This window comes from Entelurus aequoreus, linkage group LG01, assembly GCF_033978785.1.
Source record: "Entelurus aequoreus isolate RoL-2023_Sb linkage group LG01, RoL_Eaeq_v1.1, whole genome shotgun sequence".
NCBI lineage: Eukaryota > Metazoa > Chordata > Actinopteri > Syngnathiformes > Syngnathidae > Entelurus > Entelurus aequoreus.
The window spans coordinates 48,537,791-48,560,681 of NC_084731.1; the positions used below are offsets into that span (position 1 = coordinate 48,537,791).

Below are 22,891 nucleotides of genomic sequence, written 5' to 3' on the forward strand. Positions count from 1 at the left end.
TGGCACCCACCTGTTCCCAATTTGCCTGTTCACCTGTGGGATGTTCCAAATAAGTGTTTGATGAGCATTCCTCAACTTTATCAGTATTTATTGCCACCTTTCCCAACTTCCTTGTCACGTGTTGCTGGCATCAAATTCTAAAGTTAATGATTATTTGCAAAAAAAAAATTTTTATCAGTTTGAACATCAAATATGTTGTCTTTGTAGCATATTCAACTGAATATGGGTTGAAAATGATTTGCAAATCATTGTATTCCGTTTATATGTACATCTAACACAATTTCCCAACTCATATGGAAACGGGGTTTGTATATAAATGTGTGCGCGCGTGTGTGTGTGTGTGGGTGTATATTAAATATACACCCACACACACGTAGGATCCGAGTTCAATTTCCGGGCACGTGGTCTTTCTGTGTGGAGTTTGCGTGTCATCTCCGGGTACTCCGGCTTCCTCCCACACCCAAAGACATGCGCTGGGGATAGGTTGATTGGCAACACTAAATTGGCCCTCATGGTTACCGTGTGCAGCTAGGATAGGTTTCAGCCCCAAGACAAACAAGCGATAGAAACGGATGGATAGATGGACTTCTAAAAAATTATGAATCGACTTTTTCTACACATACACAGTTAGGTCCATAAATATTTGGACATTGACACAATTTTTTGTACCTGCATGCTCAATGGGATTCAGGTCAGGTGATTGACTTGAACATTCCACTTTTTTGCCTTCAAAAACTCTTTGGTTGCTTTCTCAATATGCTTCAGGTCATTGTCCATCTGCATTGTGAAGCGCCGTCCAATGAGTTTTTCTGCATTTGGCTGAATATGAGCAGATAATATTGCCCGAAACACTTCAGAATTCATTCTGCTGCTTTTGTCAGCTGTCACGTCATCAATAAATATAAGACATCCAGTTCCACTGGCAGCAATGCATGCCACTACCACCACCATGCTTCACTGATGAGGTGGTATGCTTTGGCTCTTGAGCAGTTCCTTTCCTTCTCTTTCCATCATTCTGCTACAAGTTGATCTTTGTCTCATCTGACCATAAGATGTTGTTGCAGAACTGCACAGGTTTTTTAGATGTTTCTTGGCAAACTCTAATCTGGCCTTCCTGTTTTGAGGCTCACCAATGGTTTACACCAGACCTGGGCATTCTGCGGCCCGCGGGCCGCATCCGGCCCTTTGTGCGTCCCTGTCCGGCCCGCGTGAGGCCAATTATAAATTACAAAATAAATTTTAAAAAGTATCTATGTCGAGTGTGCAATACAACGGTGCTGCTTTTGTTTTGAAAATCGTTATTTGTATTACTTCCGTGTGGACGTATGCGTGATTGTGAGTGAATGTGAACAACTGCAATTACAAAATAAAGTTGAAAAAACATCTATGTCCTGCGCGCAATACAACTGTGCTGCTTTTATTTTGAAAAGTATTATTTATGGGCGTGTGTCCGTGTGTAACCTGCGAGTGAAGGTGCACATGCAGCGACAAGTGATGCACGGTTTACACCCGAGACGCCAAAAAGAGAAAAGTTGATGAGGAAGGCCGTGTTTTCAACAGCACATGAACTGCAAAGCAACGTCCCCTCACCTAAGGTGCGTGCCTGCGCAATTGCGCACTGCTCAAGCGTCCACTGCGCGCGGCAAGTATATGCCGCGCATCAAATCAAATCCCATCTGAATTATAAACTAAATAAACATATTTATTCTATGGAATTTTGCAATGCAACTTTGAGTGACAGTGACAACAAGCGGCCCTAACGGTGTTCGTCAACACCGTTCAATTAAACACCGTTCAATTATTGTAATGTCTATCGAGATGCTTCGAGGACAGGAATTATATCGATCACTTTATTGAGCAAAACTGTTTATATTCGGACATAACCACACCAAAAACATGAGTAAAACAATTCTATCTTGAAAAACTAGTCATTTTCTGCCGTACAAACCAGGCCAAAACCAACTTGTCATCTGTCACCAACACGCATAGCACTAAACCACTGGTGCGTTTAAGGCAACACAAAAAGTCGGACAACTCAAACACCACACAAAGTTACACCATGACTCCTCAGTCATACGTGTGCTTATTTTACTGTCATTTATTATTAATGTTAATTTATATATATTAGTCATGGAATGCTGTTACACACACTATGTTGAAGTATTCTATTATTATTATTATTTATCTTACGGTATATATCAAAAATAATATTGAGCAAAATTTAATTGAAATATTGTCGATGTGGCCCTCCAGCAGTGCTCGGGTAGCTCATGCGGCCCCCGGTAAAAATTAATTGCCCACCCCTGGTTTACACCTTGTGATGAAACCTCTGTATTTCCTCTGGTGAAGTCTTCTCTTAATTGTTGACTTGGACACAGATACACCTACCTCCTGGAGAGTTTTCTTCATCTGGCCAACTGTTGGAAGGGCTTTTTCTTGACAAGGGAAAGGATTTGTCTTTCATCCACCACACTTGTTTTCCGTGGTCTTCCAGGTCTTTTGGTGTTGCTGAGCTCACCAGGGCATTCTCTCTTTTTTAAGAATGTACCAAACAGTTGATTTGGCCACACCTAATGTTTTTGCAATCTCTCTGATGGCTTTGTTTTGATTTTTCAGCCTAATGATGGCTTGCTTCACTGATAGTGACAGCTCTTTGGACTTCATATTGAGAGATGACCTCCCCAGATTCCAAATGAATATACCACACTTGAAATGACATCTAGGCCTTTTATCTGCTCCTTGTAAATGAAATAAATGAAAAATAACTAGGGAACAACACACACCTGGCCATGGAACAGCTGAGTAGCCAATTGTCCAGTTACTTTTGGTCCCTTAAAAAGTGGAAGGCACATATAAAATGTGTTGTAATTCCTACACCATTCACCTGATTTGGATGTAAATACCCTCAAATTAAAGCTCAGTCTGCACTTAAAGCACATCTTGATTGTTTCATTTCAAATCCATTGCGGTGTTGTACAGAGCTGGAATACTGAAAATTGTGTGAATGTCCAAATATTTATGGACCTAACTGTATTTGTAAACATATATGTTAATATGTATAGGTCAAATATTTATACTAATGTGTGAATGGTTGTCGGCCCTGCGATAAGCTGGCGACTTGTCCAGGATGTACCCCACCTCCGCCCAAATGCACCTGGGATAGGCTAGCGGTAGAAATTGAATGGATTTTTGTCAGCATGTTTCATCGCCATTGGGCCGCTAGAGGGCAGCAGTGTTGCACTCAGACGTTCAGGCTCATGCCAACAAGTCTACTTGGAGGGTACAGAAGACGAAGTCTCATGAAGTGAAAAATAAATTAATGTAGTTAAAGCTAGTGTCATTTTTATTGTACATAAAAATCAGAGAAAAAAGGCGCCACATAACAGAATTTAGCCCCCCAAAGTGCATTAGCATCCATCACGTAAATGGATTAAAAACTATACATTTGTATATACACATGCTCATGCAAAGATCTGCTAAAATATACAGTGAATGCAAAAAATAATTTTTTTCCCAAAATGTCACATGCAAGCATCGATGAGGGAGATGCTTGTTTTGGCAGCTGCACAATAAAACATTTGAATGATATTTTCCAATTCAGGGGCTAAAAATAGGTTAAAAAAACAACAACACTCCCTCAAAGACAAGTTAAATAAAAAAAGATGGTGACGGCTGTAACTTATTAACTATGCTAAATGTTTCCTTGCAGCGGGCAGGACTTTGCCCTCGTTCAACTAGCACTGCTACACAAACTGTGCATAGATGCAGCACAGGCACGCTGTAGAGCCAGATCGCTAGCTTACTTTTAAATTAGACTCGTGGTAAAGATTCCGGGTTACTGCATGCTCAGTCTTCACTGGCCTTGCAGGGTCTGGACCAGGTTCAAGCCTGAGCCGGAAGGCAAAACCCAGCCGTCCTGGCCTTGATTGGTGTGTAGGAGGCAATAAAGCTGCTTCAGATGGGTCACAATGTTGTCTTTGATGTCGGGGATGGAGATCTGGAGGCGCACACTGCCGCTGTCGAAGGAGCGTGTGTTGTCTCCAGAAAACATCTCTGTGATCATGCGGGCCACCACCGGAATGATCTGCAACAAGGCGGCGGGGATTATTGGATACAGAAGATACATTTAAAGTCAAGTACAAAGTTGCTATTCTGTAGTTATGCAGCCTTTTATGTGACTGAACATAAGCAAAATGATAATATATTTTCCAATTAACCTCACAGTCCCCAACAGTTTCCAATGGTGTTGTCTACAAACCTGCCTAGGTCTCTAATCATTGGCATTAACAGCTATGGCTGGAGGCAACTTCCTGATGTAGTTTCCTTTTTTTTTTATTATTATTATTCTTGGCAATAGCTGCATTGCCACCATGAGTGGTCAGCACACACATTTAAGAGTTGGAACTTAAAGTAGCAGTAGAGTGGAAAAACAAGTTGACTTTATAGGCTTGTTTGTGTTTCATTCTATCCATTAAACCAGGGGTGTCAAAGTCAAGGCCTTATCTATGGCCCCTGGTATGATATTTGATTAGTATTAGAACCGGCCCGCAGGCCACAGCCGCCTGCTGCTGTTTTACACGCACCAATACTCCATCAGTGTTGGCGCTAGGAATTTTCAAAATGGGGTCCCAAGGACCCCATCAAGTCATAAAAATGGGGTCCCACAGTACATTTTTGGGGTCTCACTTTTTTGTAAGCGTTTTGAAGACAAATGATAAATGTATGCATTATCCTGTTATATCTCACATTCTATATTGTGTTTTGGAAAAAGGTTGTCATAAACGTTAATTCATTAAAAAAATAATACAAAAGAAATGTATTCAGTTATAAACATTCATTCACTTTCTTCTTTCCTTCATGTATCTAAACTTTACCGCTGCCGGTATTTTTTTCTACATTTTATTGTAATATTTTTATCAGAATGTGTTTGTTCTATTTTTGGCCAAAGTAAGACAAAGAAAACAATCTGAAGTTGTCTTAATTTTTTGGTTTTAATGCCATGATTTTAATAGTCCGGCCCACGTGTACACAGATTTTCCTCCATGCGGCCCCTGAGATTAAATGAGTTTGACACCCCTGCATTAAACCAATAACCAATTGTATTTACAATCTGCAAAGTATGTGAAAATACCATCTAAAATGTCACAAAATGCCACAAATTCAGTCAGCCATTTTGAATATTCCACTCCGAACACATTTGGTGATTTCGGTAGATTCTACGTGACTGGTGTAACACTTCTGCACTCTGACCATATTAGATCAGTCATACTGGAAATACGCAAACATTTGAAAGAGATGTGGTGTTTATCATTCACAATCCTTATGCAAGTCAAAAACACATACTTAGCTTTTTAAATTGTAAATAAATAGTTAAATGAGTCAACAGATGTAGGGTCTTCTTTTGCACTCCTTATACTCTCTAAAAACATCCAGAAAACCGCCAACAATAATCTATTTACATGTCATGAGCTGAAAATTGACCAAATATGAGTGATATTGTTATTATAAGCACCAACCCTGACGGACTATTTTAGCGGCGCATTGAGTAAGCTAATGCTAGCTTACGCTGCTGTTGTTATGCAGCAAATGTTGGCTGTATAATGTTTCAAAAAGCTAGCACAAGTGGCAAAACAGACTGAGAAAGTTGATGAATGCTCATCAAACACTTATTTGGAACATCCCACAGGTGAACAGGCAAATTGGGAACAGGTGGGTGCCATGATTGGGTATAAAAAAAGCAGCTTCCATGAAATCAATCAATCACAAACAAGGATGGGGCGAGGGTCACCACTTTGTGAACAAATGCGTGCGCAAATTGTCCAACAGTTTAAGAACAACATTTCTCAACGAGCTATTGCAAGGAATTTAGGGATTTCACCATCTACGGTCATTGATATCATCAAAAGGTTCAGAGAATCTGGAGAAATCACTGCACGCAACATTGAATGCCCGTGACCTTCGATCCCTCAGGCGGTACTGCATCAAAAACAGACATCAGTGTGTAAAGGATATCACAACATGGGCTCAGAAACACTTCAGAAAACCACTGTCAGTAACTACAGTTGGTCACTACATCTGTAAGTGCAAATTAAAACTCTACTATGCAAGGCGAAAACCGTTTATCAACAACACCCAGAAACGCCGTCGGCTTCGCTGGGCCTGAGCTCATCAAGATGGACTGATGCAAAGTGGAAAAGTGTTCTGTAGTCTGACGAGTCCACATTTCAAATTGTTTTTGGAAACTGTGGACGTTGTGTCCTTTGGAACAAAGAAGAAAATAACTATCCGGATGTTATAGGTGCAAAGTTCAAAAGCCAGCATCTGTGATGGTATGGGGGTGTATTAATGCCCAAGGCCTGGGTAACTTACACATCTGTGAAGGCACCATTAATGCTGTAAGGTACATGCAGGTTTTGAAGCAACATATGTTGCCATCCAAGCAATGTTATCATGGACGCCCCTTCTTATTTCAGCAGGACAATGCCAAGCCACGTGTTACAACAGTGTGGCTTCGTAGTAAAAGAGTGTGGGTACTAGACTGGCCTGCCTGTAGTCCAGACCTGTCTCCCATTGCGAATGTGTGGCGCAATATGAAGCCTAAAATACCACAATGGCGACCCCGAACTGTTGAACAACTTAAGCTTTACATGAAACAAGAATGGGAAAGAATTCCACTTGAAAAGTTTCAAAAATTGGTCTCAGTTCCCAAACGTTTACAGAGTGTTGTTAAAAGGAAAGGCCATGTAACACAGTGGTACAAATGCCCCTGTGCCAACTTTTTTGCAATGTGTTGCTGCCATTAAATCCTAAGTTAATGATTATTTGCAAAAAAAAAATTAAATTTTCTCAGTTCGAACATTAAATATCTTGTCTTTGCAGTCTATTCAATTGAATAAGTTGAAGAGGATTTGCAAATCATTGTATTCTGTTTTTATTTACGAATTACACAACGTGCCAACTTCATTGGTTTTGGACACACACACCCCCACACCCAGTCTATTGCCCCCCCAGGCTGTGGTGGCAGCGATCAGGTGGAGACGTGATGGCGACAGGCCGAGTTACATTGTTCCTTCCACCCACCCACCCACCACCTTCCCCGTCCGGCCGCCTATCCCGGGCGACACCCCCTCCCACCACCTTAACTAACAATTTTTCTGGGGGAAACACTGCACATATATACATACACTTTTGTATAAATATACACAAAACCCAAAACCAGTGTCACGGCCACTCTATCAACCGAGCCAGAAATCAACACAAAAATAAAGAGTGTGTGAATAGCTAACTTTGCTTAGAAATTTGAGCGTAGCACTGCTAGTCTGCACCGTACTGAAACAGAAAGAGATTATAATGCCAGCAAAGGATGTTGAAATATCAAAAGTACAGACATGTATCCATGAAAATATGTATTAGCTGGTGATGGTGTTAGACGCAGAAGCAGCTTGAAGGCGATAACGTAGAAGTCCTCTCTCCAAGTTAAATTCTGTACATGATTACATGCTGAGAAAGAAATGTTATTATTGTACATATGATGTAAAGATAAACTTATTCAGAGCCTATTGCACTCCTCTGTATACTTCCCCCCTGTGGGTAAAGTATAAGCAGAAAAGCATACAGAAACTGCAGGTTGCTTATAATGACTGTATGAGGCTTCTCCTGGGAATTCCAAGAAGCTCCAGTGCAAGCCAGATGTTTGTTAGTGTTGGGGTGCCCACTTTTTCAGCGTTGCTACGCAACATTATGTATAAGTTTATGTGTAGGGTATCTGAGTCTGAAAATGACATAATCTCTGTGATAACGAACTCTGGCCGCAGTTCTGTTAAGTACTCATCTGGACTGTGGAATCATTGGCACACATGTTTGTATGTCAGAAACTGACATTTGGGTTTTATGTTTTTTATTGTTTTTATGTTTTATTGTTTTGTGTTTTTAATGTATGTTTTATTGTTTTGTTTTTAATGTATTATATTCTGTTTTTTATATGTTTAAATGGATCTTAAGGTCTGCAATAAAGATTGATGATGATTACTCCATAAAACTACTGTAGTCGTTTGTAGTACATTCTACTGTATTTTTTTTTCATACAGTATTTATGTTTTACCTTTTAAAAAGGCATGTTACATGTAAAAATTGTGCTGGTTTGGGAGGGTCAAGCATCAATTAAATGAGACTTTGATTTAAAATACAAGTGTTTTGAAATAAGAGCACCGCCACAGAATTAGTTAAAGGTCTACTGAAACCCACTACTACCGACCACGCAGTCTGATAGTTTATATATCAATGATGAAATCGTAACATTGCAACACATGCCAATACGGCCGGGTTAACTTATAAAGTGCAATTTTAAATTTCCTGGGAAACTTCCGGTTGAAAACTTCTATGTATGATGATGTTTGCGCGTGACGTCAATGGTTGAAGCGGAAATATTCGGACACATTGTATCACAATACAAACAGCTCTGTTTTCATCTCAAAATTCCACAGTATTCTGGACATCTGTGTTGGTGAATCTTTTGCAATTTGTTTAATGAAAAATGGAGACTGCAAAGAAGAAAGCTGTAGGTGGGATCGGTGTATTAGCGGCTGGCTGCAGCAACACAACCAGGAGGACTTTGAGTTGGATAGCAGACGCGCTATCCGACACTAGCCGCCGACCGCATCGATGATCGGGTGAAGTCCTTTGTCGCGCCGTCGATCGCTGGAACGCAGGTGAGCACGGGTGTTGATGAGCAGATGAGGGCTGGCGTAGGTGGAGCGCTAATGTTTTTATTATAGCTCTGACGAAGTCCCGTAGCTAAGTTTGCTTCAATGGCGTCGTTAGCAACAGCATTGCTAGGCTTCGACAGGCGGCACAGCATTAACCATGTGGTTACAGGTCCAGTGTTTGATTCGGTGTTTCCTGATAGTAGTATTGTTGATCTTCTGTCTATCCTTCCAGTCAGGGGCTTATTTCTTTTGTTTCTATCTGCATTTAAGCACGATGCTATCACGTTAGCTCCGTAGCTAAAATGCTTCACCGATGTATTGTCGTGGAGATAAAAGTCACTGTGAATGTCCATTTCGCGTTCTCGACTCTCATTTTCAAGAGGATATAGTATCCGAGGTGGTTTAAAATACAAATCCGTGATCCACAATAGAAAAAGGAGAAAGTGTGGAATCCAATGAGCCCTTTTACCCAAGTTACGGTCAGAGCGAAAAAAGATACATCCTGCACTGCACTCTAGTCCTTCACTTTCACGTTCCTCATCCACAAATCTTTCATCCTCGCTCAAATTAATGGGGTAATCGTCGCTTTCTCGGTCCGAATCGCTCTTGCTGCTGTTGTAAACAATGGGGAAATGTGAGGAGCCCTTCAACCTGAGACGTCCTGCTACTTCCGGTACAGGCAAGGCTTTTTTTTTTATCAGCGACCAAAAGTTGCAAACTTTATCGTCGATGTTCTCTACTAAATCCTTTCAGCAAAAATATGGCAATATCGCGAAATGATCAAGTATGACACATAGAATGGATCAGCTATCCCCGTTTAAATAAAAAAAATCATTTCAGTAGGCCTTTAAGGTACTACTGTACTGTTGACAACCTGTTCATATTTTATCTTGAACAAATCACCAGCATCATGCAAACAATCACACTTTTATTCTGATACTAATACTCGCCTATTTGTGAAGTACTCCATTCATGCCTGATATCATTTGATCCATGACTGATATGGTTACCATAGAAGGCATGAGTTCTCACCTGAACCATGATAAGTTTCCTGTCTGTCGGCCTTCCATCAGGCCACTCCTCTCCAAAACAAAGGCTGATTTCAAACTGCGGTGGGTTTGGCGTTTGGCCGCGCTGGTGGGCAATCACACCTATGTTGCAAACACAATTCTAATTATGTAACCCAAAACTGCATTTCCTGTTGAAAGAGTACAACAACGGGGCTAGAGAACTTACCACCGAGAAAAGACTCCAAGCAAAAAAGTTTGACCTTTTTCTGTCGCTCAATAGGATTTGGTGCCGCGGGGTTGGGCGCACAGGGGCCAGACCAATACACCTTGCATTGGCACAAGCGGATGGCGTAGATGTCGTGGCCGCTCACCTCCAGGATCAGACCTCGGTCCATCACATCCAACAGGCGGCTTGTGAAGAGCCTCTGCTTATCGTTGGTGATATTCTCTGTGGTGGGGAAGCGTAACTGTTCCAGGCTGACGGGGCCAAACAGCTCCTCCTGATTGACCATGGGGCCCAGGTCGCCGTAAAAGAGCCTGCAGCCCTGTGGGTTGCTGACGGTGATGGTGGGACACATCTCCCTCCCTCGGTACAGAAACTGCACCTCCAGGTCGGTCACTGTGTTAAAAACGCAAAAGGTTACATATAGTAGGCTAATCAATCTTATTTTGCCTTTTTTTCAATCAATTTTTCCTCCCACATTTTTATTCCGATTCAAATTGTTCTACTTTTAAAATGTTTATCCAAGTCATGTGGGGTACAATTTTTTTATTTTCCCAAAATTCCCACATTTTCAGGAAATCCAAATTTTTCGGTAATTTTTTCACCCATTTATAACGAATGTACACTTTTCACATTTCTCAACCAATTAAAACCAATCCAAAGTCAAAATGTTCGTTGTTAATTTTAGTTACTGCATAACTATGCCAACATTAGCACACTAACTAGCTAATTTTACAGGTATACACCCCAGAGTCAAATATTTTGTTACTTCAACTTAGCATGCTAACTTTAATTTTACAGGTATAAATCTAAAAGTCATATTTTGTTACTTGACTATCTTGCAAGCATGCTCATATTAACATGCTAGCTCTTGAGCTAATTTCACAGCCTCAGGGTCAAATATAATTTCACACATATTAAAGGGGCTGTTTGCAACTTCCACAGTTACAGTTTTCAAAGCAAAAAATATAACAGGAACACAGTTACCGAATGTCAACATTCGTGGTGGGCTTCTCTGCTGGCCTAACAAATCATTCATCCATCCTTTTTCTACCGCTTGTCCCTTTCGTGGTCACGGGGGGTGCTGGAGCCTATCTCAGATAAATAAATTAATAAAAGCTAATTTTATTTTTGTATTTACTTTCCCTAAATATATAATAAGTATTCATCATATTCTCTTTATGTCATTTTAGGCTCCAGTGTTGCAGCTTTTAAAGCTAGCGCTTTCATCCAATCAGAATTCAGCTGGCTTGTTGCTAGCGCTGTAATAAATCTGCCAAGGCCTTCTGAATCAAGGTCTGTGCAGTGTCAGCGAACAGGGCACATACACTTGATAGACAGTTGCGATAGCCAATCAGATAACGAGTTGTTGTCAGTAGTCCTCCCTAGGTTGCCACATGAACCATTGAACGTAACATTGGATTGTGATTGGATACTCACATGTGATTACAAGAGAGAATCCAATCACAAGTTGTGAAAACAGGAAGTGCTATGCACACATAACGAACCACACTTGGCTAGCAGACTTGCTTTTTTAACACACCATGCCCGAAGAAGAGTAAAACATTAATTAGGTTGCAGATATTTACTGCAAAGCCATTTTCAAGAAGAACATTTGAAGAGAAGCTAGATCTCGTAAGACACGGTCGGCCAACCGATGAAATTGTTTGTCCGCCATTTCCAATCAAATCAACCAACTATGAGCGGTACCACTGGCTAACGGCTTACGACAGGTGCTGAAAATTGTGAGTTCAAAAATGTTATTTCTTTTTTTTGTCACGTTTAATGTGTTTTTACAGTTATTTATTTTTGACGGTACCACGTTAATTTGTTTTAACTGCCGATGCGGGTTTATTGATTTTTAAATGCGCGACAAACTACCCTGTTTTGTACACCATGGAGGTATTCAATGTAATGTAGTGCGCTTCTGTATAGTATTTCTCCAGCTGTGGTGGTCATGTGGTATTTTTCAAAGTCGGACCAGATAGGACATCACCGAAGGCAGAGGTGTGAAATGCACAGCCGCCACTGGGTTTAACAGAACACATTTGTTTTAAATCCATCTATATTGTTCCACAATTACTAAATTTTTTTGCCAGCCCGAAAAACATATTTTGTGTTTACGGCGGTCACTCACACTGTCTTGTCAGCATGTACGTGCAGGGAGCGCGTACACAGAAATAAAAGCAGTCCAAGAGAAGCAACAAACAATTTGCAATCATGTTGTGATAGAATATACATTCAATGATAGCCAACACTAACTAATCGCTATCATGAGCAAACAACACATAAAGTTAGTGCGCTTGCACGTGTTGCGTACGTACGTAGTTACATCATTATGTTCTAGAAGCCGCAAAAGGGTGGCATATGCCGCTTAAAATACATTGGAAAGTTAGCACCCTCTAGGCATTTGTGTAAATGTTGAAAACAGCCCCTTTAATGAGCATGTTAGTATGCCAGCTTTTTGGCTCATTTTAGGTGGTATACACCTAAGAGTCATATTTTGTTACGTGACCCTACCTTGCTAGCGTACTAACTGTTAGCATTTCAATTCAGTTTTTTAGCATTCGCAAGCAATTCCTAGTTCTGTGTATTATTAATATCATTATTATTATTATTAGAAATAATTCTAAATATGTTCTACTAATTTAATTGTCATTTTGAATCTAATTGAAGAATGTCTCTGAATGTTCTGAACTCCGGTTTCCATGCCAGTGTTGCATTGAATAGAATTGTGCCATAGCATGGATATATATCGCCTTAGATAAGACTGACTCAACAGTGCCTCTGCTGGCTGCTGCCAACTAATACTACCTTAACTTCTTTCCTCAATAGATTAATACAATACATCTATTAGGGGTGCACAAAAAAATCAATTTACATCCGAATCGCGATTCTTATTCATTCCAATTCTAAAATCCATTCATAATTTTCAGAACATTGTTTTTAATACGAATCAATGTTTAAAATGCGTCTTTAATACGAATTAATGTTTAAAATGCGTTTTTAATACGAATCAATGTTTAAAATGCATTTTTAAGCTATCTCCATGCAACCAGAAGGAACTTTTCTAACCTGTAACTTGTTTTGAATAAGTTCATTTATATTTATACCAAATAATACATTGTGAGAATCTGTTTGAATTGAGAATGATGTTGAATCAAGAATCACTTGTGAATGGTATCATCACCCCAGGAATCGGAATTGGATCGAATCGAATCTAACTTAACTTAACTGTTGTAGTTTTATTAAAATGTCTGCAGTTTTCAGCACAGGTACAAATAGAACACACTTACTTGGGAGGGAGCTGATCCACATCTCTGGAGAAGCGAAGAAAGAGTCCACTAAAGGCGTCACCTGCATGGCCTGATCCGACATAGTAACGGGGGGCATGGCAATGAGGGTTGGGGGCTGCATCTCCACATCTACCGGCTCCTGCTTAGGCCAAATTTTCCCCGGTTCCTCTTTGGGCCAGCCTTCATTGGAAGGGGGGCCACTTGCGGGCGGCATGGAGGACTCGGAGCCCATAGGGGACCACAGGATAAGAGGAGAAGGACTTGTAACTGTTTGAAGAAGAAAATAAGTCAGCCATTTTCGTTGGTTTGTGTTTCATGTGATATATGATAAGCACCCACCGTTGGACGGGTATGGTGGAAGAGATTCTGGTGTGTTTGGGACGTCTTCCTCAGCGCCGTCTTCCTCGCCTGGAGTCCAGGAACCAGCGTCTGCAGAACCTGTGGTTTCATTTAGTAGACATTAATGCAACTGGTATAGGCTCCAGCAACCCCCGCAACCCCAAGAGGGACAAGCGGTAGAAAATGGATGGGTGGATACAAAGAGAAAGCAGCGCCAATGAACTATAAAATAGCTGCCCGATGTACGCCAAAGCAACAAAAGCCTGAAGAAAGTAATTTCAGGAAAAGACAGAAAAACAGCGACAAAGGAAAAGAGGAATCACACTTGTGCACTGAAGAGGATTTAAAACATGAACATAAACATAACAGACAACAATGAAATGGATACTGTAATACTGTTCATGGCTTCAAGTGTCATCTTCCCATTACCTGGGTTGCTGAGCGGCTGCAGGATGTCACAGACGTCGTATATTTTCACGGGGTTCATCGGGACTTCTTTGGTTCCGTCGTAGATGAGGTTGAATTCCCGGCTTTTGTTCAGGGCGCACCGGAGCTGGGCTTTCCACTTGGCGGGATCGGGTTCATCGGTTCCCTCTTGGAATTTTCCCGTCTCCACAGCCCACGCCTGAAGGAACATGACCGTGGGAATGCCACATGTTTGAAACTGTGCATGAGTCACACGAGCAGTAACAACCGAAGGAATAGAGGATGGTGGCAATGATGTACACTACCTTTCTACTGTAAAACAGTGTGTCGTGTAGGAACAGCATGACAAGGGTTAATAAAGCCTCTGACCCATATGTTAAAAGCAGGCTTCACTTCACATCTTAAAACAAAGCTTAGCTCTCCGCCTGTCAGCTACAGACAATTACATATTTGATCATGTTGTTTTCTTTAGCCAACAGGCTAACCTAGCATGATGTTGCTTTTAAAAAGTGATCATATTTTTCATTTTTTGTTTAACCAGGAAAAAAATCCTATTGAGATTAAAAATATATATTTCAAGGGAGTCCTGGACAAGAGGCAGCAAAGTTACACATAAAATTACATTCACATTAAAATGACAGGATGGACATCAAGTAAAACAGTTAACTGAGGCTCCTTTCAGTTTAGATTTAAAAGCATTTAAGGATAACAATTCAGTCAGCTTCCAGTCTCTTTGTAACATGTTCCAAGCACAAGGAGCTGCATAGCAAAAAGCTTTTTTCCCAGCTCAGTGGGAGCAATAGGGACAGAGAACAACAGCTGTACGTACTTCTTTGTGTAATCAATGTACAAATGTACTCGGTAAGGCTGAAACGAAGCGTCGACGTCATCGGTTACGTAAATACGTCGACGCCGTTTTTGTGCGTCGACGCGTCGCATATTTACATCACACTACCGTCATGGCGAAGCGCAAAGCAGACGATCAAAGCAGACGATCAAAGCAGACGATGTGAGCGGTGCGAGCGAGGGGGGAAAAGCATGCCAAAAGTGGTCAAAAGTGTGGGAGTATTTCAATAAACGGCCTAATAATGTTGTTGTATGCACACTGTGTCGAGCGGAAATGGCCTATCATAGCAGCACAACGGCTATGAACGAACATTTGAAAAGAAAACCATCAACTAGTCAATCGTCCGCGCGAGCATACGTTGTCATCATTACACAAAAACATGAATGTGTCATTTGTATCTGCTAGGGGTGTAACGGTACGTGTTTTGTATTGAACCGTTTCGGTACGGGGCTTTCGGTTCGGTACGGGGGTGTACCGAACGAGTTTCTAAGCTAAAGCTAAAGTGTTAACGAGCTGCTTTGCTCCGTCAGCCTCTGTCTCAGCACCCAGCATTGTCCCACCCACACAACCATCTGATTGGTACACAGAAAGCATTATCAGCCAATCAGCAGTGCGTATTCAGAGCGCATGTAGTCAGCGCTTCAGCGTCGAGCAGATAGGTGTTTAGCAGGTGAGCATCAGGCAGCGGACTCTCCCCAAATGATAATAAACACCTCCCAGTCAACTACTAGTAACATCACTATGAGCCCGTTGACCTTCTAGAAACTTAAACTGCAGCTCAGCTCACTCGCAGTCCTGGCTTGAGGTGAAGGCTAATTACCTCTCAGTTCCAGCCACATCGACCCCTTTTGAGCGCCTATTTTCAGCTGCTGGGAATATTGTAAACATGAAAAGAACCAGAGCATGTACACATGCTAACCTTTCTTCATTACAACTGTTAGTCACTCACTGGAATGAGTAGAATTGGTTATTGTGTACTGTGTTGGACTGGATGTTTATTTTGCACATTTTAAAAGCAATACTTAATGTTTACAGTGCTCCAGAATATTTAGATTGGCATTTTTTTGTATTGGATGTTTATCTTTATTTTTGCACATTTTAGCAAATAAGCAATACTTTCACTTTTGTTGAAATGTTTACACTGTTGTTACAGAATATTTCGTTTTGCACTTTTTTGTATTGGATGTTTATCTTTATTTTTGCACATTTTAAAGCAAAATAAGCAATACTTTTACTTTTGAAATGCTTATACTATTGCAGAATATTAAGATTGGCATTGGATGTTGACTTTTATATTTGCACATTAAAAAGCAAATAAGCTACTTTTAATTTTGTTAAATGTTAAAAGTTTTAAATGTTTACATTGTTACAGAATATTTAGTCATGTTGTTGTCAATGTTGACTGAGTGGCCATACTTCTTTTTTTTTTGTAAATAAAAGCCATGCCTTTTGAAAAAACGGGCCTACATTTATTTTTTCATCTTCATTTTGAATAAAAAAAATAATCGGTAAAAGGAAAAATAATCTATAGATTAATCGAAAAAAATAATCTATAGATTAACCGATTAATCGAAAAATAATCTATAGATAAATAATCGTTAGCTGCAGCCTTAGTACTCGGGCAATAGTCCCACAAGAGCCTTTGTAAATAAAATTGTACCAATGACACTGTCTCCTAGTGGACAGAGAAGGCCATCCCACCTGAGATTACAAGTCACAGTGGTTTGTTCTCATTGGATCAGTTGGAAACTGACTTTTATTTAAGTTTATTTACGAGTTAGAATGCATTAAAAAAAAATACATCCGTCGTCATGACTTTGTGAATATGCAAAAGGTGAGGGACAAGGGGACTCCTTCTCCACTTCTAACTGCTCAAAATGCAAAAATCATAAAGAGTACAAACAATGTTTATTCTATTAGCTAACTTCCTTTATCTGAATAGCCATTTGTGATTTATAGCATGAAATAACAAATATGTTGCAGTCATGTTGTTTATGTTTCAAAACTATTCAACTATTCAATGTCAAAATATAAAAAGTAGAAATAATGAACAAACTGTCAGCTACTGTCTTGTTCTAAAACACCAATGAAAATAAAATGTAGCATTTAGACAGGCTATATTGTAGCAAAAGTCATCACGTCTGCCACAATCATGTGTTCTTAAATGTGTATTCCACTTCTTCCATGTCGAGAGCAGTTTTGATTTGGACTTACATGGTAAAAAACTAAAATTTATGTTTTGGGCATTGTTTTATCCAGACGCATACATTTGTCCAAATGTGGCCAAGTAGACGCATTGTGGGTTTCCTGGACGTCGTCTACATCGCTAAAAGAAACATCTAAAGAAGAGAATCCCTCTGCCATTTTACACTAGTTTTTTTCAAATATATAAATCTTGAATATTCCCTCTTCTCTTCTCCGACTCTCTCGTCGCCATTTGGGATGTCTGTTGTGATTTCCCTTCCTGCCCTATCTTTCTTCTGATTGGCCTGTCCGTAATGTTTTGCCTTAATCTTAACCAATCATGACTCATCATAGTAAACCAACCAACCAATCATGGATTTTCTTATACTGTACGCAAACCAACCAATCATCATTGATCATATTTTGTCTCCTGCCCATGGAGTTGCTTCGCTTCATGGCTTCGATTTTTAAGTTAATCATTTTAACAGCCAAACCGTAGTTTATAACACTGGATTATCAAAAACCGTACTCATTACGGGAAAACCGTAGTTGTTGGCAAGTATGGCAAAGAGACGGATCAAAATTTTAAACACATATTGTAGGTGGCAAAAAACGAAAAATAACTGTTTATATTTTTTCAGAGATAAAAAAAGACAGATTTCCGACTATAGACGGAAAAATCACATGCCTGATATACAGGTTACGGAATGTATAAATTAAGTATTGTTAGCGTTTTTTGGATGCATTTTCCAAGTGATTTAGCAGCAGAATGGATTGCTCCAATTAGCTGAATTGCCAGCCACCAACAACGAGCTGATTTCTACAAATTAGAATGGCCCCCAAAAAAGACTGTAGGCAAAAAAAAAAAAAAAGTGCAGTTCCCCTTTAATTATTCATTTTTTTCCCTATATTTATATTTATATTGTCATATTTGCAGAATGTGGTTTTTCGATTTTGGGCCAAAGAAAGACAAAGAAAACCATCTGAAGTTGTCTTTATTCTGTAGTTATTATGCATGTTATTTTTAGTTGCATAATTATACAAACATGTAGAGCACAAATGTGTCAAACTCAAGGCCTTGGGGCCAGATTTGGCCCGACGCGTCATTTAGCTAGGTTCGCCACATCATTCATTTAGTGTGGCCCGCTGCATCATTTAATATGTTCTGCAAAAGGCTGGAAATAGTAAAGTACTTTATGGCTAGATGTATTTGTTCTTTCAACTTTGACTGAAAAAATACTGCATCCATTTGCATCTGAATATTATCTGATCATGCGAAAAGATGTTCCAAGCATTTTTGTTTGAAAAAAAAAAAAAATTTGCTTGCCACCTTGACTTGAGATTTCACAGCAAGTTATCATCATGTTCGTATAAAATATAATAATCAATGTTGTTTACTTTTTCAAAGTCTACTCCATCTATTTGTATTTGACTTTCTCTTCTACTGTTACAAAATAACTTTATTCTTGTTTTACTGAAGTTCAAGGATAGTCTGTTTTTGTCAAACCATCTCTTTAATTTGTTCCTTTATTCTGTTGTTGTTTGCATTAGCTTCTGTGTAATCTCTCTTGAACCAAACCCAGCCGTGTCGTCTGCAAATAATACTAACTTTAAATCGATATATTTGCAAGATATATTTAAAGAGTTGCATATGTAAATTGTTTAATGAGGCTATTTCATTTATATTCATATATTTTCAATGTTACAGTCAAACTTATAATTGCGATGTGATCCTCAATAAAACGAGTTAGACACCTCTAATTTAGAGAATAAACACAGATGAGAGTGCAATAATCGAGCAATGACCAAAATCGAAGTAGAAGGTTCAATTAATAGCAGTGGTGCGCCGTCAGGGCCAGCAAGGCCTTCTCTGCTGGCCTAACATAATCAGAAATCATGATCATAATTAAAGATGAAATAATTTTTTTTAATTTACTTTCCCTACATATCTAAAAGTATTCATATTATTCATGTCATATTATGCTCCTTCCAGTGCTGTTGTTTTTAGTTTTAGTTTGTATCCAATCAGACTTTAGCTAGCTTATGTTGCCATGCTGTACGAAATCTGCCCGAGGCCTTCAGAATCAACAATGCGGGCTTCCGTGCACTGTAAGCGAACGGGGACATACAGTTGATAGATAATTGCGGTAGCCAATCAGATCACGAGTTGTTGTCAGTAAGGCCTTCTAGATGGCCTCATGTTGAACGTGACATTGACGCGTCATGTGATTGGATACTCATCGAGACCGTTAGCGGATTAATTTGAGAACACAGTTGAGAGACAGTTGTGATAGCCAATCAGATCACCAGTTGTTGACAGTAGCCTATCTAAGTAGCCTGATGTTAATGAGACTGTGATTGGATACTCACTTGCCAATTCCAAAGTGAGTATCCATTCACAAGTTGCAATTTAGCAGGAAGCGGGAAGTGTTGCGCCATAGCCAGACCGGGATAGCAGAGAAGGAGAACAAAATGTTGATTAGGTGGCAGATATATATTTGCAAGGCCATTTTCAAGAAGGACATTTAAAGAGAAACTACATCTTGTGAGACGGTGTTGGCCAACCCCGGAAGCTAGCTCAGCTGTTCTGGCGATGAAATGGGGAAATGCTCGAAATTTCCACTCAAATAAGCCAACGACGAGGGGTACCCCTGGCTTATACAGTATCGAATAGGTGCTATAAATTGTGAGCTCAAATATTTTATATTTTCACTTTTAATATGTTTTTTGCAATTTTAACTTTGACAGTACTCCATAAGATATGTTTTAATTGCTGGTGCGTTTAAATTTTTTTTTAAATGTGCCAGAAAATAACCAGTTTTGTACACTGTTAAAGTGAGTCAATGCCCAGTAATGCGTAAATGTGTTCCTGTATAGTATTTTTCCAGCAATGGTCACGCGGTAACATAAATTATGGTGTTTTGAGAGGTAATAAAGTCGGACATCACCGAAGACCTAAGTGGGAAACGCACGGCCCGCCACTGGCAATAGTGATTTAGGCCCTGTTTACACTAAGCCGGATAAGGTTATCCAGGGTAAATCCCACCTAACCTTATCCGTGTCCACACACAATAATGCCCCTCCCCCGGCGCAACGCGACCTAATACGCATGCGCGGAAATGCGCACGTCATAGTCACCTCCGGTGTTGCTGTGTGCAAGTTCTTAAATTTAACTTATCTGAACAATATCCAGTGTTGTGGTATTTCAATGAACTGGAATCCAGTGTGCTGTGAGGCCCTATTGTAGTGAATCACACATGAGCCATCATAAATTAATCAAATCTTTAATAAACACGTAAAAGTAAACAATGTGACAAAAAATATTTTACAACAATCAATCTCTGGATCTAGATATGTGGTCAGGACACGCCTCACTCTTTTGCCTTCACCTTCGTTGTCCATTCGTTTTTGGTGACTTTATATAATCTGGACATAGACGTTGAGTCCACGACATACATGGCGGACAATAACTGATACAGTCTGCTTTGCCACTCCAAATGCATTCAATGTTTTCCGTAGTTTTCCCTCGACGACCAGGTAATACAAAGCACACGCTACCTTTTTTAAAATCACATCGACGGGAGCCCGCATTCTCGTTGTCTCTCCTTCGACAAATGGATAAAGTTTTTCGCTAAGTATAATCACAGTTGACCTGGACATTCGAAAGTTCTCTTGCCGTCTGAGAAGTGTTGTATCCAAAATAGCTGCAATCGCTTTCTCTTAAGGTATTCATGTGTGATTTCCACAAGCGTCTGTACAGACGGAAGGAGAAACACGGGCATGTCTGGATGACTCGCCTCCATATTTCCGGTGGTTAGTTCTGAGTTACAAAACCGCTTTATTATGAAGCTGGCTGTGGCGTGTTCTTTCTGAAGACACTTCCTGTGTGGGGCGCGGTCTTTCTGGCGTTACTTCCTCTCCAAACTCAGTTTGTAATCGATCAATGAGTCCATACAAAGCTAAGAGCCGGAGATTCAAGAAATACACGGCACACTTAGCCATGTAAAAAATTGTCAGAGGAGGGGAACCTTAAACGCTGGTTTAGTGTGGCTGAAACGGGACTTAGGCTAAATAATTATTCGTCTAAGCAGGGGTGTCCAAACTTTTTCCACTGAGGGCCACACACTGAAAAATTGAAGCAAGCGGGGGCCATTTTGACCTTTTTTATTTTAAAAACCAATAAAATATATGTTTAAAAAAATGTACATTGATGCCTCCACTTAGACTTGATCAAAGGGTTTTGGTCAAAAAAATATAAAAAATGTGTCATTATTCGGTATTATTATTCAAGGTTTAAATCTCTAGATCAACATTAGGTCTATCTGTTAATATAAAGTTGTTAAAGATTTAAGTTTTATGCCCTTTTTGTCAAAGAAAACCCTGTTTTCTTATGGAAAAAAAACACAAAATATGCAATATTTTCACCCAATAAAAAATTTAAGTGGAATATTTTGGATTATATAATAATTGGAGCCTTAAAAAGGTCAATAACTCATAACATTGATTTTAATTATTATTTTTTGAGCAATGACACTCAAAAAAAAAGTCCCACTAAAATGATTGGGGATCCAAAAAGGTCCTGCTCAGTAAAGTTTAAAAAAAATAAATCATACATTATTTTTAACTTTTAACACAATTGTCTCAAGATCAAGTTCAGATCTATCCGTCAATCATAATTTTTATTGTTGTTTATGTTTTGTTTGTTTTAGGCCCCTCAAAAAAAAAAAAAAAATTAACTGTTTTTTTAAATCGCAAACACAAAATATGCAACATTTTCCCAAAAAACTATCTCAAAGTGGAATATTCAATGTGATGTAAAAGGAGCCTTGAATAAGTCAATAATTCATAATAACATTGATTTTGAATCTCTTTTTTTTTTTTAAAGAAAGAAACAGCCTGCATGGCAGCTTTGTGTTATTCGGGTAAACATTGTAACATTTTCTTGTTACATTTCACCTTTTTGCTGATTTATACCACTTTTTATGTTTTGATTATTTTTAATCATAGTTTTAGAATGTGCCGTGGGGCCATTAAAAAAATTACCTGCGGGCCACAAATGGACCCCGGGCCGCACTTTGGATACCCCTGGTCTAAGGGGTTATTCGGCTTAGTGTAGACATAGCCTTAGGTTTTTGCAAAAATTGCCCAGCTCAAGTCGAGACCCATCCCTCAAGCAGTCTTGGTACACACGTTTGGTCCAGGACTGCGTTCACACTGGACCAAAAAACCCTACCAGCAGAACGAATGGACCAAAAACGACATGTGTGAAATCAAGGCCAGTAAAAAAAAGAGCTGCGGGCTACAAGTGAACTCGTCCCGCAGTTTGGACACCAACTATTTCGGCATGTGTGTGGCAGCAGGTACCTTGAATATGGTGTCCTCGTCCTCGTGCTGGGGCGTGTGTCTGGTGGCGTGTTTCCACGGGATCTTGAAGCGCATGGCCTCACGGTCGAGCCATTCCAGACCGGGATATCTGCCGCTGTCCACCTGGGCCACCAGCCACGGTTTCAAGCGGACACGTCGCGGCGTGACCGACATGTCGACTGAAATGTCAAATAAACGACAACAATGTATGTGTTTCTATCGTCGCCATTAAACGACAAGCTGACAATTGTGCTGCGTTCAAGCACACCGGGGAATTTAAACCAGGTCACATACCTGCGTCAACCAGGAAGTGGCCTCTCCTTTTTCCTGTTGGACTCCGCACCAAATAAAAAAAAAGGGGGGGACGACACTCTGCGTTGTTACCACAAGCGTGTCGACTTGAGATATCAGCGAGCGAAGCTTAAATGTGAAGTTCACAACACGTTTGTCTCCGACCGCTTGCTGTGTTTGTGTCCTTCTTCCTGCCTTTACTCGTC

The 22,891-nt window shown here is 39.9% G+C and overlaps 1 protein-coding gene across 1 annotated transcript in view; it reads right to left on the minus strand.

The window, feature by feature from the left end:
- Positions 1–3,320: 3,320 nt before the first annotated feature.
- The window catches only part of irf6 (interferon regulatory factor 6), a 19,804-nt gene continuing 233 nt past the window's right edge, over positions 3,321–22,891 (minus strand). The window contains exons 1-8 of the mRNA XM_062022952.1: positions 22,689–22,891; positions 22,395–22,573; positions 14,003–14,198; positions 13,574–13,672; positions 13,235–13,501; positions 9,942–10,334; positions 9,738–9,856; positions 3,321–4,084 (exon numbers count right to left, since the gene is read on the minus strand). The exon at positions 22,689–22,891 is cut by the window's right edge and continues 233 nt beyond it. Coding sequence (XP_061878936.1) covers positions 3,854–4,084; positions 9,738–9,856; positions 9,942–10,334; positions 13,235–13,501; positions 13,574–13,672; positions 14,003–14,198; positions 22,395–22,568 — 1,479 coding nt within the window. The 5' untranslated portion in view covers positions 22,569–22,573; positions 22,689–22,891 and the 3' untranslated portion in view covers positions 3,321–3,853. The remainder of the gene's footprint in view (positions 4,085–9,737; positions 9,857–9,941; positions 10,335–13,234; positions 13,502–13,573; positions 13,673–14,002; positions 14,199–22,394; positions 22,574–22,688) is intronic.